This window comes from Phaethon lepturus, unplaced genomic scaffold, assembly GCF_000687285.1.
Source record: "Phaethon lepturus isolate BGI_N335 unplaced genomic scaffold, ASM68728v1 scaffold13725, whole genome shotgun sequence".
Classification (NCBI taxonomy): domain Eukaryota; kingdom Metazoa; phylum Chordata; class Aves; order Phaethontiformes; family Phaethontidae; genus Phaethon; species Phaethon lepturus.
In genome coordinates, this window is record NW_010541261.1 from 14,436 (window position 1) to 26,389 (window position 11,954).

Consider the following 11,954-nt stretch of genomic DNA (forward strand, 5'->3'; position numbering starts at 1 on the left):
GCTTTAAATAGCACAATATTTGATACTGCATGCTTACGTGTTGCTTTTGCTGATAGAAATTTTATAGACTTGTTCTGTCTCTTGGGCCACCTTGACTACAAACCCAAGTAAGACAAAGCAGGTATCTGTGCTGCTCCTGTGCATGGATGACACTTTTCCCTGCAGCACTGATATCTGATACTGTTCATCACGTTCCTGCTGCTTTGATTTCAGAAATCAAGCCGTGGGTGTCCCACACTGATCTCTTCTTCCCGGGTTTGGATTCAGATAATTTTTTTCTGTTCATAAATATGCCCTTGATTCTTATTAGCATTGCAGAAGCAGAGGCACTGCATGGAGATGCTGTAGAAATACTTAGAAAAACCTATTTAGCTTACAGCTAAATCAGAGTTTTATTACAGGATACTGATGAGAGCTACTTTTCTACTGTTTCATGTCCTCCATCAGTATTTGTGCTTACAAGTACTATTTACTATCTGAAGACCAGGGCTTAAGGGCTTCCAGTAGTATTCTTTTTTACCAGTCCTTTCCACATCAGAGGTGTCGTATGAAGTCCCTTGATCCACCCAGTCTTAAGTGGCCTTCCAGCCATCAGATCTGCTTTCTGGGACAAACCTGAAGTTTCCTCCAGTGATGAAATGATATCCACTATTTAAGTCCTAAATAAAGAACTGCAGATAAAGAGCATTTCTGGGTTAAACACACACATTTAGGGGAGTAACAAAGGATTGCAAAATAAAGGAACGTTATCCTGACTAAATCCTGCAATACTGGCAGATGCAAACTGTATTCACTATCAATGTGAAAACATTATTTTTATGAACTCTGATTACAAGGGAAGCTACTTAAACAGTGAGTGTTCATCTGTGTTCTCCAAAAGGCTTAATTAATAGCCTGCCCTCTGAAGACCATTATTTCAAGAAACCCGTTAAGATAACTTATCCTGGAAACTTGTGTGTCTGTTTCTCTGAAACATTTTTCAGTCTTGGAGGAAGAGCTTGAGTCAGGACGTGTTCTTCGGGCAACCAAAGAACGACTGCAGTGCTGCCGTTACTTTTGCCCTTCAGCATCCTGTGTGTGATTTCCTGCTCCTGAGTCTTCTGCCGATGCACTGGCACTTTCCTAACTCAGACAGCAGGAAGAAAAAGGGGAGCTGGATGCACTATGCCACCTTTGAAGGAAGTGTGCCCCTGGGGCAGAGCTCATCTAACAGAAGCTGGGGCAATGAGACTATATGCCAGAAAGCTTCTCAGCATAAGGTTCTCTTTAGAGGGGGGCCCACCCACCATCCTGCTTTGGTAGCGGTCCTGGGTGCTTCTGGGAACAGTGCTGCAGCACTCAGTGCGGTAACATTGCTACACGGTTAGTTAACGATCTGGATGTGGCTATGATGACAAAAGGGTCTTTGTGAAGACGTCAGAATATTAAGGGAATACGTCTTGAATTTCTGATCTTATTCCTCCATGGTCTTTACTGAGGCAAGCTGCCGTTAAGAGCGTAGGAAGAGCCTGAGTATGGCCAGATCTGAGACCTCCCAGCAGGCACCAAGGTTTGTACTTCTGAGAAGGATGAAGAGGATTTTGGCATCTGAAATGTAACTAACTTCTCTCAATTAAAATCCTGTCTAGGTATCACCATAGCAACCTCTGTCTATAATGAGCCTCAGGTATTTGTGTGGCTGCTTGATTCACCCCTTGCTGACACAGAAGCATGAACTCTCCCTTGTTATTCGTTTGCTCCCCAACTCATGCTGCGTGTGCTGTCCTCTTGGTTAGTCCCAAAGTGACTAGACAGACTCCTGCTGTCAGGGAAGAATTGAAGTCAAGGTATATTTCTCAGTCTTTTGTAAATGCTTGGGTCAGGACCCTGGCTGGAATGCATCTGGCTAGCAAAGTCGATTGGGCACTGAGTACTAAACAAAAAAAAACTTTAGTACTAAAGCTTATAGAAAGAGCTATATGAATGTGGCAGCTGGGACTGCGGAGTAAGAGAACTGGAGAAGTCAAGGCACTCTGTGTAGCTGAGAAAAGGAAGGAGACAATTACTTCTTTGAAATCAAAATCTTGCTGTTTTTGAAGTCTGAGAAGGGACTTGAAAAATTTTAATTGACAGAGCAAACAGAAAGCTAAAGAGAAGTGGCAGAGACTAATTCTAGACCCAGGTCACTGTGCCATGGCAAGCCCTAATGCAGTGAGCTTAGGAGGGAAAGAGATAGACTGCATTCCCAGTTTATGCAGAAAGGAGTGAAAATCCGTAGTCTTCCAGATGTGTAACTCCATTTTTCTATCCCCAGGCCAGCCATTGGGACCCCGCAGGCTCAGCCTGAAGCCAGTTCCAAAACTGCCCAACATGGAAGCATTTCTCAGTGAGGCTCTTGTGAAGGTGAAGAAGCAGGCCCAGGGCTGCCTGGCTCCAGAGCTGTGCTTCCAGGCAGTCAAAGCCGCCACAGAGCAGCCCTTTGCAGATGGAGTCCGGAAGGAGCGAGAGCTGTTTAATGTCCTGCTGACTTCAGGCCAGGCCCAAGCACTGCAGTATGCTTTCTTCGCAGAGAGAGTGGTGCAGAAGTGGACAACACCCAGTGGAGCGTCATGGAAAAGCGCTTCCCCTCAGCCCATCCGCAAAGCGGCTGTGATCGGTAAGGGAATGAAAAAGCTGTTGTGGTTGCTGACTGCACAGCTAACAGCAGAGCTGAAGGGGAATGGGATGAGTGTAATCAGACTTTACTCATGGCAGAAGGCTGAAGTGGGATTCCCTAGCTGTCACTCACCAGAGTCACTGGTACCCATCACCGGCAACGGTACACCACACCCACAGGTGACGTGCAAGGAGGGAAGTTGTCACTGCACTGGTAAGCTCAGAAATTCAGGTGGCAAGTCACATCCTCCTAGATTGTTACCGGATGCCACCTCTTTCTTTGGAAGAATAAGTTCCTCTTACTTTAGAGACTGCTTCACCTGTGGATCATAAGCAGTCTGTTCCCTTTAAAATGCTGCTATTGAGTCCTGGCTTTGGCCCATGTTATAAGCACGTTTGCATAAAATTCTCCTCCTCCCGGTCTAGTTCTGTACTGCAAGTGCATGTGCAGAGAGTCACTCAGGGATATATTAATACAAAAATGTTTTGACACCTGTATTTTAAGATTTCATCTCACTGGGATCCGTTCCTGCCATTTTGTAGCCCAGAAAGATAATGCCTTCATTAATTTTTTATAAGAGCAATTTAAATAAAACCTTTGATGCACTGCTGAGGCTTTTTTTAAAAGTATCTTTCAGCTCTGCCTGTTGATAGTAGCACTCAAAAAATGGTTAGACAAGTAATGGAACACTTGTTCTCAAGAACATCCATTCTGTCTCAGAGAAAGTTCACCAGATGATCACTGCTCTTTCCTGGGTACTTCACAGGCCTCTTGTGCTCTGCAATATGAGCCCTCTGAAAGCTCATTTCAGGCCATAGAAACACTTTTTTGGAAGTGCCCTTCTCTTCATTAGCTGCCATGCCATATTTTTCATTAAAATGTTTTTTAAACATTGGTCCACAGACCTTGTGAGGAGGATCTGTGGCTGTTATAGCATGCAGGTAAAGAGGCATGAATTATTGCCAAGCTCACGTGACTTGAGGAACACCGTTCTTTGGACACACACAATCCCAGACAGGGATTTCATGTGTCAGTGACAGTCCCGCAACACGTGCTTTGGCAGGAAGGGCATGTATTGAAGTTGTGTAGGAATGATCACGTGACTAGAATGGGCATTCTTTGCTACATACTGATAGATCATGCCAGAATAATACACTTGCAGAGTCTCAATCTCAATGACATTTTAGCCAGAAAGGCTGTTTAGATCTAATCTGCTTATTTTGGTGCTATAACTGAGCTAGAGGGAAGTCTAAGGACAAATGCAATCTCTATTTGAAGGTTTCTAGTAGAAACATAATCCGTATCTTATTTCCAAACAGAACTGGCTGGGCTGCACCTCCCATCCATTGGATTAAGTATTCGCATCTCATCTCCAGACAGGCTTATGAATTCTGGTCTGAAATTGCCCCAACCTCTACCCCCAAGTTTCAGGGGGTGTGTGTAGCTGGTTACAGACAATGCTCAAGTTAAGCCATAGCTTTTACAGAATAAACTCAGTGCTTCGATACTTTTGCTGCAGAGGACAATCTGTCACACATTGGTCATTTCTATGACACTGAACTTCCTCTAATTTTTCAACACTCTGTAAAGCACACATAGCCAAAGTGGCAACACTGTTCCAGGAGTAATTACACTAAGACCAGGTACCGAGATGTTTCTTCCTTGCTCCTGCTTAGTATGCTTAAGGTAACAGCCAACTTTCCTATTAGCCATGTTCAACACATCCTGTTAATTATCTACTGGCAGGGAGCAACCACACTCCCAGGGGTGGGGAGCCAATGGCAATAACACCTCCGGGGGGAAGAACCACAGAATCTTTGAGGCTGGAAGGGACTTCTGAATGTCATCTTGTCTGACCCCCCTGCTCAAACAGGGCCACCTAGAGCCAGTTGCCCAGGACCATGTCCAGGCAGTTTTTGAGTATCTCCAAGGATGAAGACTCTACAACCCCTCTGGGCAACCTGCACCAGTGCTCAGTCACCCTCACAGTAAAAAAAGTGTTTTCTTATGTTCAGATGGAACCTCCTGTGTTTCAGTTTGTGCCCATTACCTCTGGTAGTGTCACCAGGGGCCACTGAAAGGAGTCTGGCTCCATCTTCTTTACACCTGCCCTCAGATATTTATATACCTTGGTGAGATCCCCCTGAGCCTTCTCTAGGCTGGAATCACAGCTCACTCAGCCTTTCCTCATGAGACACACGCCAGTTACTTAATCTTCGTAGCAGCCCTTCACTGAGCTCATTCCAGTAGTCCCATATCACTCTTGAACTGGGGAGTCCCAAACCAAACACAGTACTCCAGGTACAGTCTCACCAGTGCTAAGCAGAGAGGAAGGATTGCCTCCCTCAGCCTGCCAGCAAGACACCTCCTAATGCAGCCCAGTGTACAATTAGCCGCCTTTGCCACAAGGTCATATTGCTGCTCGCAGTCAACTTGGCATCCAGCAGAACCCCTTTTCAGCAGAGCTGCTTTCCAGTCAGCCCCCAGCATATACTGGTGTATAGAACTATTCAGTCCTAGATGCAGGACTTCACGCTTCCCCTAGCTGAACTTCACAAAGCTCCTGTCAACCCGTTTCTCCCTCTGGATGGCAGCACAACCCACTGCTGCATCAATTATTTACAGTACCTGAGCAAGGCAAGCAGATCATGGCCAGGATCTACTAGAAGTACAGATGATCAAGCAAAGTTCACACAATGGTGCAGGTCGAGGGTAAAGTTGGGAAGCCAGGCTGAGATCTGGATCAAAAGTGTCTATAGCCTAGCACAGCCACAGTAAAACACCAGAACTCTTCCAATATAGCTTGGAAAAGGACTGAAGGCCCAGGTCTGAGCTTAAATGGGGCTCCAAGGCCCATGGACAGTGCGTGTGGGTGGAGGCTCCAGGTGTAGCTAGTCAGGGTCATTAAAGCTTATCAGTGTACTCAGGGCCTTGACACTTACCAAGACTTCTAATGCCTTTTCTGAATCGCTGCTTCTATCAATATAGCCCCCATAGCCCACAATTACAGCTCGCTTTGTTTATGCTAGTTGTTCACGTTATACTTCATTTGATGAGTGGCATCTGTTTTGGAGATTATTGTTCACCTCCTTTTAACTCTGAATCCCATGCCATATTAAGTGTCACTGCTTTCCATTGCTTCTTTCTGCCACGCCACTGTGCTTTTTCTCCTTCCTCCGGAAGGTTTTCTTCCTATGTTGCCTTTTGATATCGGTGAAATTGCAAGTCCGTTAGACAGGTGTAGAACATGCCAACACAATTGTATTTTTTCTTTCAGGCTGCTGTAATAAAGTCATTCTCCAGCCAGTACCGTGCTGTAGAGTCTATCTTAATTTCACATTCTTGATCCTAAGTACATTCTTGCAGCACTAGAAATCAAAATCTTAGGGATGATTTTTGAGGGACTGACACCTTTTAAAAAAGTGGTGCTTATCCATGTAAGTATTGAGCTTACCTAGGTGATCCAGGGTCTCTATATTTTCACTGCAGAGAAGAGAGCAGTCAGAGCAAGATGTTGCATCCATTTTGGATGGTCAGAAATCATTCAGACCCCATTTTCCAATAGACAGTGCTGTGCTGTTTCACACACTAAAACCATGTTGCATTATACTGCTGCTCCCATCTTTTATCGCTGCACGATGGGAAGCAACTGAGAAGATCACGTTGACTTCCTCCTCCTTCAGTACCTTTTCTGTAGGCACAGAGGACCTTTAGGGTTGGAAGCAGTGCCATGAATGCTAGGGGCACCTTGCTTTGTGGCTCCGCTGTCTGCCCAATATTAGCGGGAACTTGTTGGAGGGAGCTGGCACATCACTTGCTGACCATGTCTTAATGTCAATTCAACATCAAGGATGATCTATCATTTTTGTGGGCATGCGTGATAGGTAGCATTGCTGATGAACTGACAACCATTCCTGTGTGGTGCTGGCTTCCCATCAGCTGCCTTTGTCTGCAGTTTGCTTGCTGAAAGACTGATAAGCAAGTAACACCCAGCTATGTGGGATCCCGCCTGCTCTTGCCCTAGCTATTCTTGACTGTCTTCAGCCACATGCAGTGTCACCCATTTCGTTTGTTTCTGTTTGTTCTGAACTCTTGGCTCCCATCTCTTTCCCCTTTCTCTGGTTCCTCATCACCCAGAAAAAGAGTTCATCTCTGTCCCTTCTGCAGTCTTCATAGCTCCCTGCTTGCTTTGAGCATCATGTTATTTCTGCTTGAAATTAATGCCCTGAAACAGACAAAGAAGCAGCTCCAGCCTGCAGCAGTCTGCCACCGCCAATTGCTCATTGTTGTTTTTAACAGGAAAACTGGAACAGTCTTTGCATATTTTTACCAATCTATAAAGTATTATTTCAGTTGCCTGGCATTTCGAAGTCCAAATATTCATTACAGTTGAGAGTATTTTCCACTGATCTGTATTTCTCTAGTGTGTGTGACTGTATGTGAGTTGCTTTGTACATATTTCGAGTTCATTTGTTTGGAAATTTCCTTTTAAAGTCCTTCAATTAATTTTTCATGATTTTTCATATTCTAAGTACCTCATGTGACAGATCAATAATTAACAATCATTAATCACTCAGCTTGCCCAGCAAATGGATTTTTCGTATCCATATTTGGCCTGAAATTACATGGGTTCAAGTTTAGTTTTATTTATATGTCAAAGCTACATTTCACAACGAAAAACCAGAAGCAAGATGGCTAGACACTTCCTTTTCCTGAAGCAGATTTTAGTCGTCTTTTGAAAGATGTGCCTTGGGCATGAAAGATTGTAACACAGCTCTGAAAACTGTCCCCTGCGTGGCAGATAAGAATATAGGGTTTGTTCATGGTTTGAGGGAAGTGAGAGCACTACTGAGGAAGAAAACGGAACATACGGTAGAAATCCTGGAGTCATTCCTAGCGGTGGTTTGGTCTGTGTGATCTGAGCTGAGCATGCGACATTTCCCTTTCTCTCTCTTCTACAAGCCTTGCATGTGTAAGGCCCGATGATTCCCTACTGTTTTTTTCTGCTCTAATATGTTCTTCCTCAAGATCACTTGGCTTTATAAAATTGAAAAGAGGAGTCCTCAGAAATGCTTCTTTCCCTGCTAGATAGCCAAATCTCTCATTAGTTTTATAGCCCAATTTTAGAAAATATTTCCAGAGGAGTCATGCTGTACAAGGTCTAATGTAACAAAACCCTTGGGGCTTTCATTGCTCTCTCTGCCAGCTTCATTAAACATCATTTCATACAGGGCACTGAAGAGTTATGTAGTAAGTTGAGAGACAGCTTTTCTAGGTCAGAAGCAAGCTTGGCAAGTTCATATCTAATCTATAAGCCTATTCCCGTGGCCTAGAAAGTGAAGTACTACAAGCATGTATGCCTGTCTGTCATGGGATGGTGAAAACCTAGGTGGGAGGACTCATACTACATGTGGACAAAAGGAAACGGGGGGATCAGCTAACACCACTGCAGAACTTCCCTTGGAAAGAAGGCCGGAGAACCTCTGCTCATGGAAGAGGTTTTGGTTTAGGAAGAAGCAGCGTGCTCATATTGCAAGAGAACTGGTAAGATTTCAGTCATGAGACTGAAGCTGAGAGGAACAGGAGTTAATAAGGCCCAGGATGTGTGTGTTATTTCTTTAGTAGAGCTTGGAAATTCTAGGGAGACATCCCAGGTCTCCACCCTGGAAAGGAAGAAGAGACTTCAAGAGGGAGCCGTGAAGAACCCAGATGTGGAACTGCAAACCCCTGATGTCTAGAGAGCCTTAAAGATGGGGCTGGGCTTGGTGGGTATGCATGGGGTGGTGAGCTACCCTCCCGCACTGTCTGAGAGCAAAGCAGCCCGTGTAGCTCACCAAAGACAGGGAAAAAACTCTCTCTAACTGTCCCTGCTACCACATCCAAGGCTCTGAGTACTGAGCACAGTGAGAGGAGCTATTTGTGTTTGCGGGTTTTTCAGTCAGCAAACCATGGACACTGAAATACTAAGAACTGATTCATGTTATTCTAGTTTTATTTTCAAATTAGCTTTTAGTAGTACTTGATTAGGAAGTAGCAAATCTAATTTCCTAGAAAGGAACTTCAGCATTTGCTTGGGAGTGTAATGGTTTATAAGCAGGCTGCCAGATAGTGATGTCTGCAAAAACGATCTTCTTGTGGCTAAGCAGGGAATGTTTTAAATGTCTTGTGTGTACACATGCTGAGGGTGGACAGAACTAAAGCAGGGGTGTGTAGCTTGTAGGAAAAACATACTACCTTGTTTGACCTTGATTGTTGGAACTTGTTTAACCGATGACATAATTTCAGCTCTTCTTTACAAAGCTGCTTTAGACAATTTTTTTTAATCTCCTTGTTTCTGTTTATTTGTTTAGTTGACTTTCGTTTGTAAACCTGGGATTAAAAAAATGATTTTTACAGAATTATAACCAACCGGTACTTTGTCTGGTTGTTGCTTTATTTAGGATATTAATAATCCTCCCCTTCAGATGCTTAACACTTTTAAAGCTGGTAAAATTGTGCTGGCCTTCTCTTACTAGTTTGTATTAACTTAGTCTGAAAAGTCTCCGTCATGGGAGAGCAGGATAAATAGTGTGGGTTATCACAGGAAAGTGTAAGCGTGCAGCTGCGTTTAATGTAATAGAGGGCAGAGGTGGTGGAAGGGCTCAGAGGGAGGAAAGGGATCAAGCCAGTAATCTCTACACTGGTATTCCTGGGGGTATGATCTGGTACTGGCGCATTCATGGATCTTGGAGAAAAAAAAATAACAGCTTGAATGGATGCTTAGTTACAGGAATTCTGGGCAAGTGCTTTAACTGCGTGGTTGTACAAGGAAGACTGTGTCTTCGAGAATGTTCAGCAGTTAGGAATGGCCTGTGTTGGAGGATTTGGATAGTTCCCAGTGAGCAGAAATGCCCAATACAGAGTGCGAACAGCAAGCAAAAGGCTATTGATGTTCCGGAGCAATTAAAAAGGAGATAGAAGATGCTGAAATCTGGATTAAGAACACTATGTTAGTTCCATCCTGTTTGATCTGGCGACAAGAGACATACAAGACATTAAAGACAAGGTTTAGAGAAGATCAGTGTCCAAGATCAGCTGAATTTTCTTTGCTTCAAAGATTAGGCAGTGAAGTGCAGAGGGAGGAGAGGAAGGGGACAAATAGGAAGCTTGGAAGGAGGGAGAAACCAATTGTCTGAGCTTTGCTGGTGTCAAAATCTCTGGGTGCAGTGCGTTTGCTTACACTAATGTTCTGCTATGAGTGCCCATAAAAGACCATCTCACAGGAACAGAGAGGCATTGATATCCTCAGACTGAAGCATGCTTATGAAACTGCCTGCTAGAATTTGTTAACAGGATTGAAGCTGAACCTCAGATCTCCTGCCTTTGATCCCCAGGATCTAACTCTTAAGTGATGCTGGTTTCCATAGGTATAAAACTTTGCAGGGAGAAGACATGAATCACATGGTCTGCACATGCTGGAGTGAATCTCACTGATATTTTCTAAGCTTGAGAGGACATTAACTTGCCTTTATGCTACTGCTTTTCAAACATTTAGGCTCACTGAAAAGGAGACTTCACCTTCCTTTTTCCCAGTCTTCAGTTCTTTTTTTCTACCTGTGCACCACTCATTTTGCATAGGCTTCTGCTTTTTATCCTGGAGATACAAAGGAAGTGCTACTGTCACGTGATTAATTGTAACATTTTCTGTTCATAGTCTCTGATTCTGTCTCACTTTTATTCCTAGGGCTGGGAACAATGGGCCGAGGCATTGTGACTTCTCTGGTTAAGGCCGACATACCTGTGGTAGCCCTCGAGCAGAATCTGGAGTATCTGAACATGGGAAGAAAAGCCGTGATGCTCCTTTTGGAACGCGAGGCTATGAAAATGGAGCAGGGTGGCCAAACCCTGGATTTCCATAACCCTGCACGTCTCCAGTTCACTGTGGACTTTGGTGTGTTGCAGGATGTAGATCTAGTCATTGAGGCTGTGTTTGAGAACATGGCACTAAAGAAGGAAATATTCCACAAGCTGTCAAGAATCTGCAAGCCAGGGGCCTTTCTGTGTACAAACACATCAGCCCTGAACATCGATGAAATAGCTTCTGCCACGGGCCGCTCACAGCAGGTCGTTGGCACGCACTTCTTCTCCCCTGCTCATGTGATGAGGCTATTAGAAATAATCTATGGCCATCACACATCCCCCACCGCCATTGCCACCGCTATGCAGCTAGCCAAAGCGCTGAAAAAAGTTGGAGTGGTGGTAGGGAATTGTTTTGGGTTTGTTGGGAACCGAATGATGTTTCCGTATATACAACAGGCAGTTTTCCTTTTAGAGGAAGGAAGCAGACCAGAAGCTGTAGATCAGGTTCTTGAAGATTTTGGGTTTAAGATAGGACCTTTCCGAATGTCTGATCTTGCTGGGCTGGATGTGGGTTGGAGGTCTCGAAAGGGCCAGGGCCTCACTGGGGCCTCACTACCTCCAGGCACACCTGCCCGCCAGCGGCATGGCCATCGCTACAGCCCACTGCCTGATCTTCTGTGTGAGAACGGCAGGTTCGGCCAGAAAACTGGAAAGGGCTGGTACCAATACGAGAAGGCTGGGGGCAGGACAGCCAAGCCGGATCCATGGCTTCACAACTTCCTGGCCCAGTACAGAGACACCCATCACATCAAGACCCGCTTTATAGACCAGGAGGAAATCCTGGAGCGATGTTTGTTTTCCCTCATCAATGAAGGGTTTGACATCCTGGCAGAGGGAATAGCATCAGGCCCAGAACACCTGGATGTCATTTATATCAATGGCTATGGGTGGCCAAAGCACAGGGGTGGCCCCATGTTCTATGCTTCCACCATCGGGCTCCCTCACGTTCTGGCTAAACTGCAGAAATACTCCGAGGCCCACCCTGATGTTCCCGGGCTCCAGCCCAGGGCCTTTCTGAAAAAGCTGGTAGCTCTGGGGAACCCTCCCCTCAAAGAGTGGATGTCCTACCTAAGCTGGCAGAGCAACAAGCTGTGATTTTGTTGATGCCTGCTATGTAAATTCAATGGAGGCTGATCTCATGAAAGAGGTGCTGTAATTGCGCTGTCTTTTCCAATCAAAACTAAAGTGCTACAGGCTCATAAACAATGTCACTGACCTTCCTGGGCCTTTGCAGAGAATAACTTTGGCTGATGGTTAACCTCAGTTTCCCTCTTGCTGCAGGTAACCACTGCCATCACCCACCCCTCCCACCACCAGCCTTACCCACCTGCTTTGCACGTCGCTGTATAAAGGCCCGTCTCATTTTGCTCTGCCTTCAGGTCTTCACAGCTGTACATCTCCTCCAGTCTGTCTTTTTGTG

At 45.0% G+C, this 11,954-nt stretch overlaps 1 protein-coding gene across 1 annotated transcript in view; it reads left to right on the forward strand.

The window, feature by feature from the left end:
* Window positions 1–11,629, forward strand: part of EHHADH (enoyl-CoA, hydratase/3-hydroxyacyl CoA dehydrogenase) — a gene marked incomplete at its 5' end in the record, with an annotated part of 18,385 nt that extends 6,756 nt beyond the window's left edge. The window contains 2 exons of the mRNA XM_010287685.1: window positions 2,294–2,635; window positions 10,359–11,629. Of these exons, the coding sequence (XP_010285987.1) occupies window positions 2,294–2,635; window positions 10,359–11,629 (1,613 nt within the window). The remainder of the gene's footprint in view (window positions 1–2,293; window positions 2,636–10,358) is intronic.
* Between the last annotated feature and the right edge of the window lie 325 nt (window positions 11,630–11,954).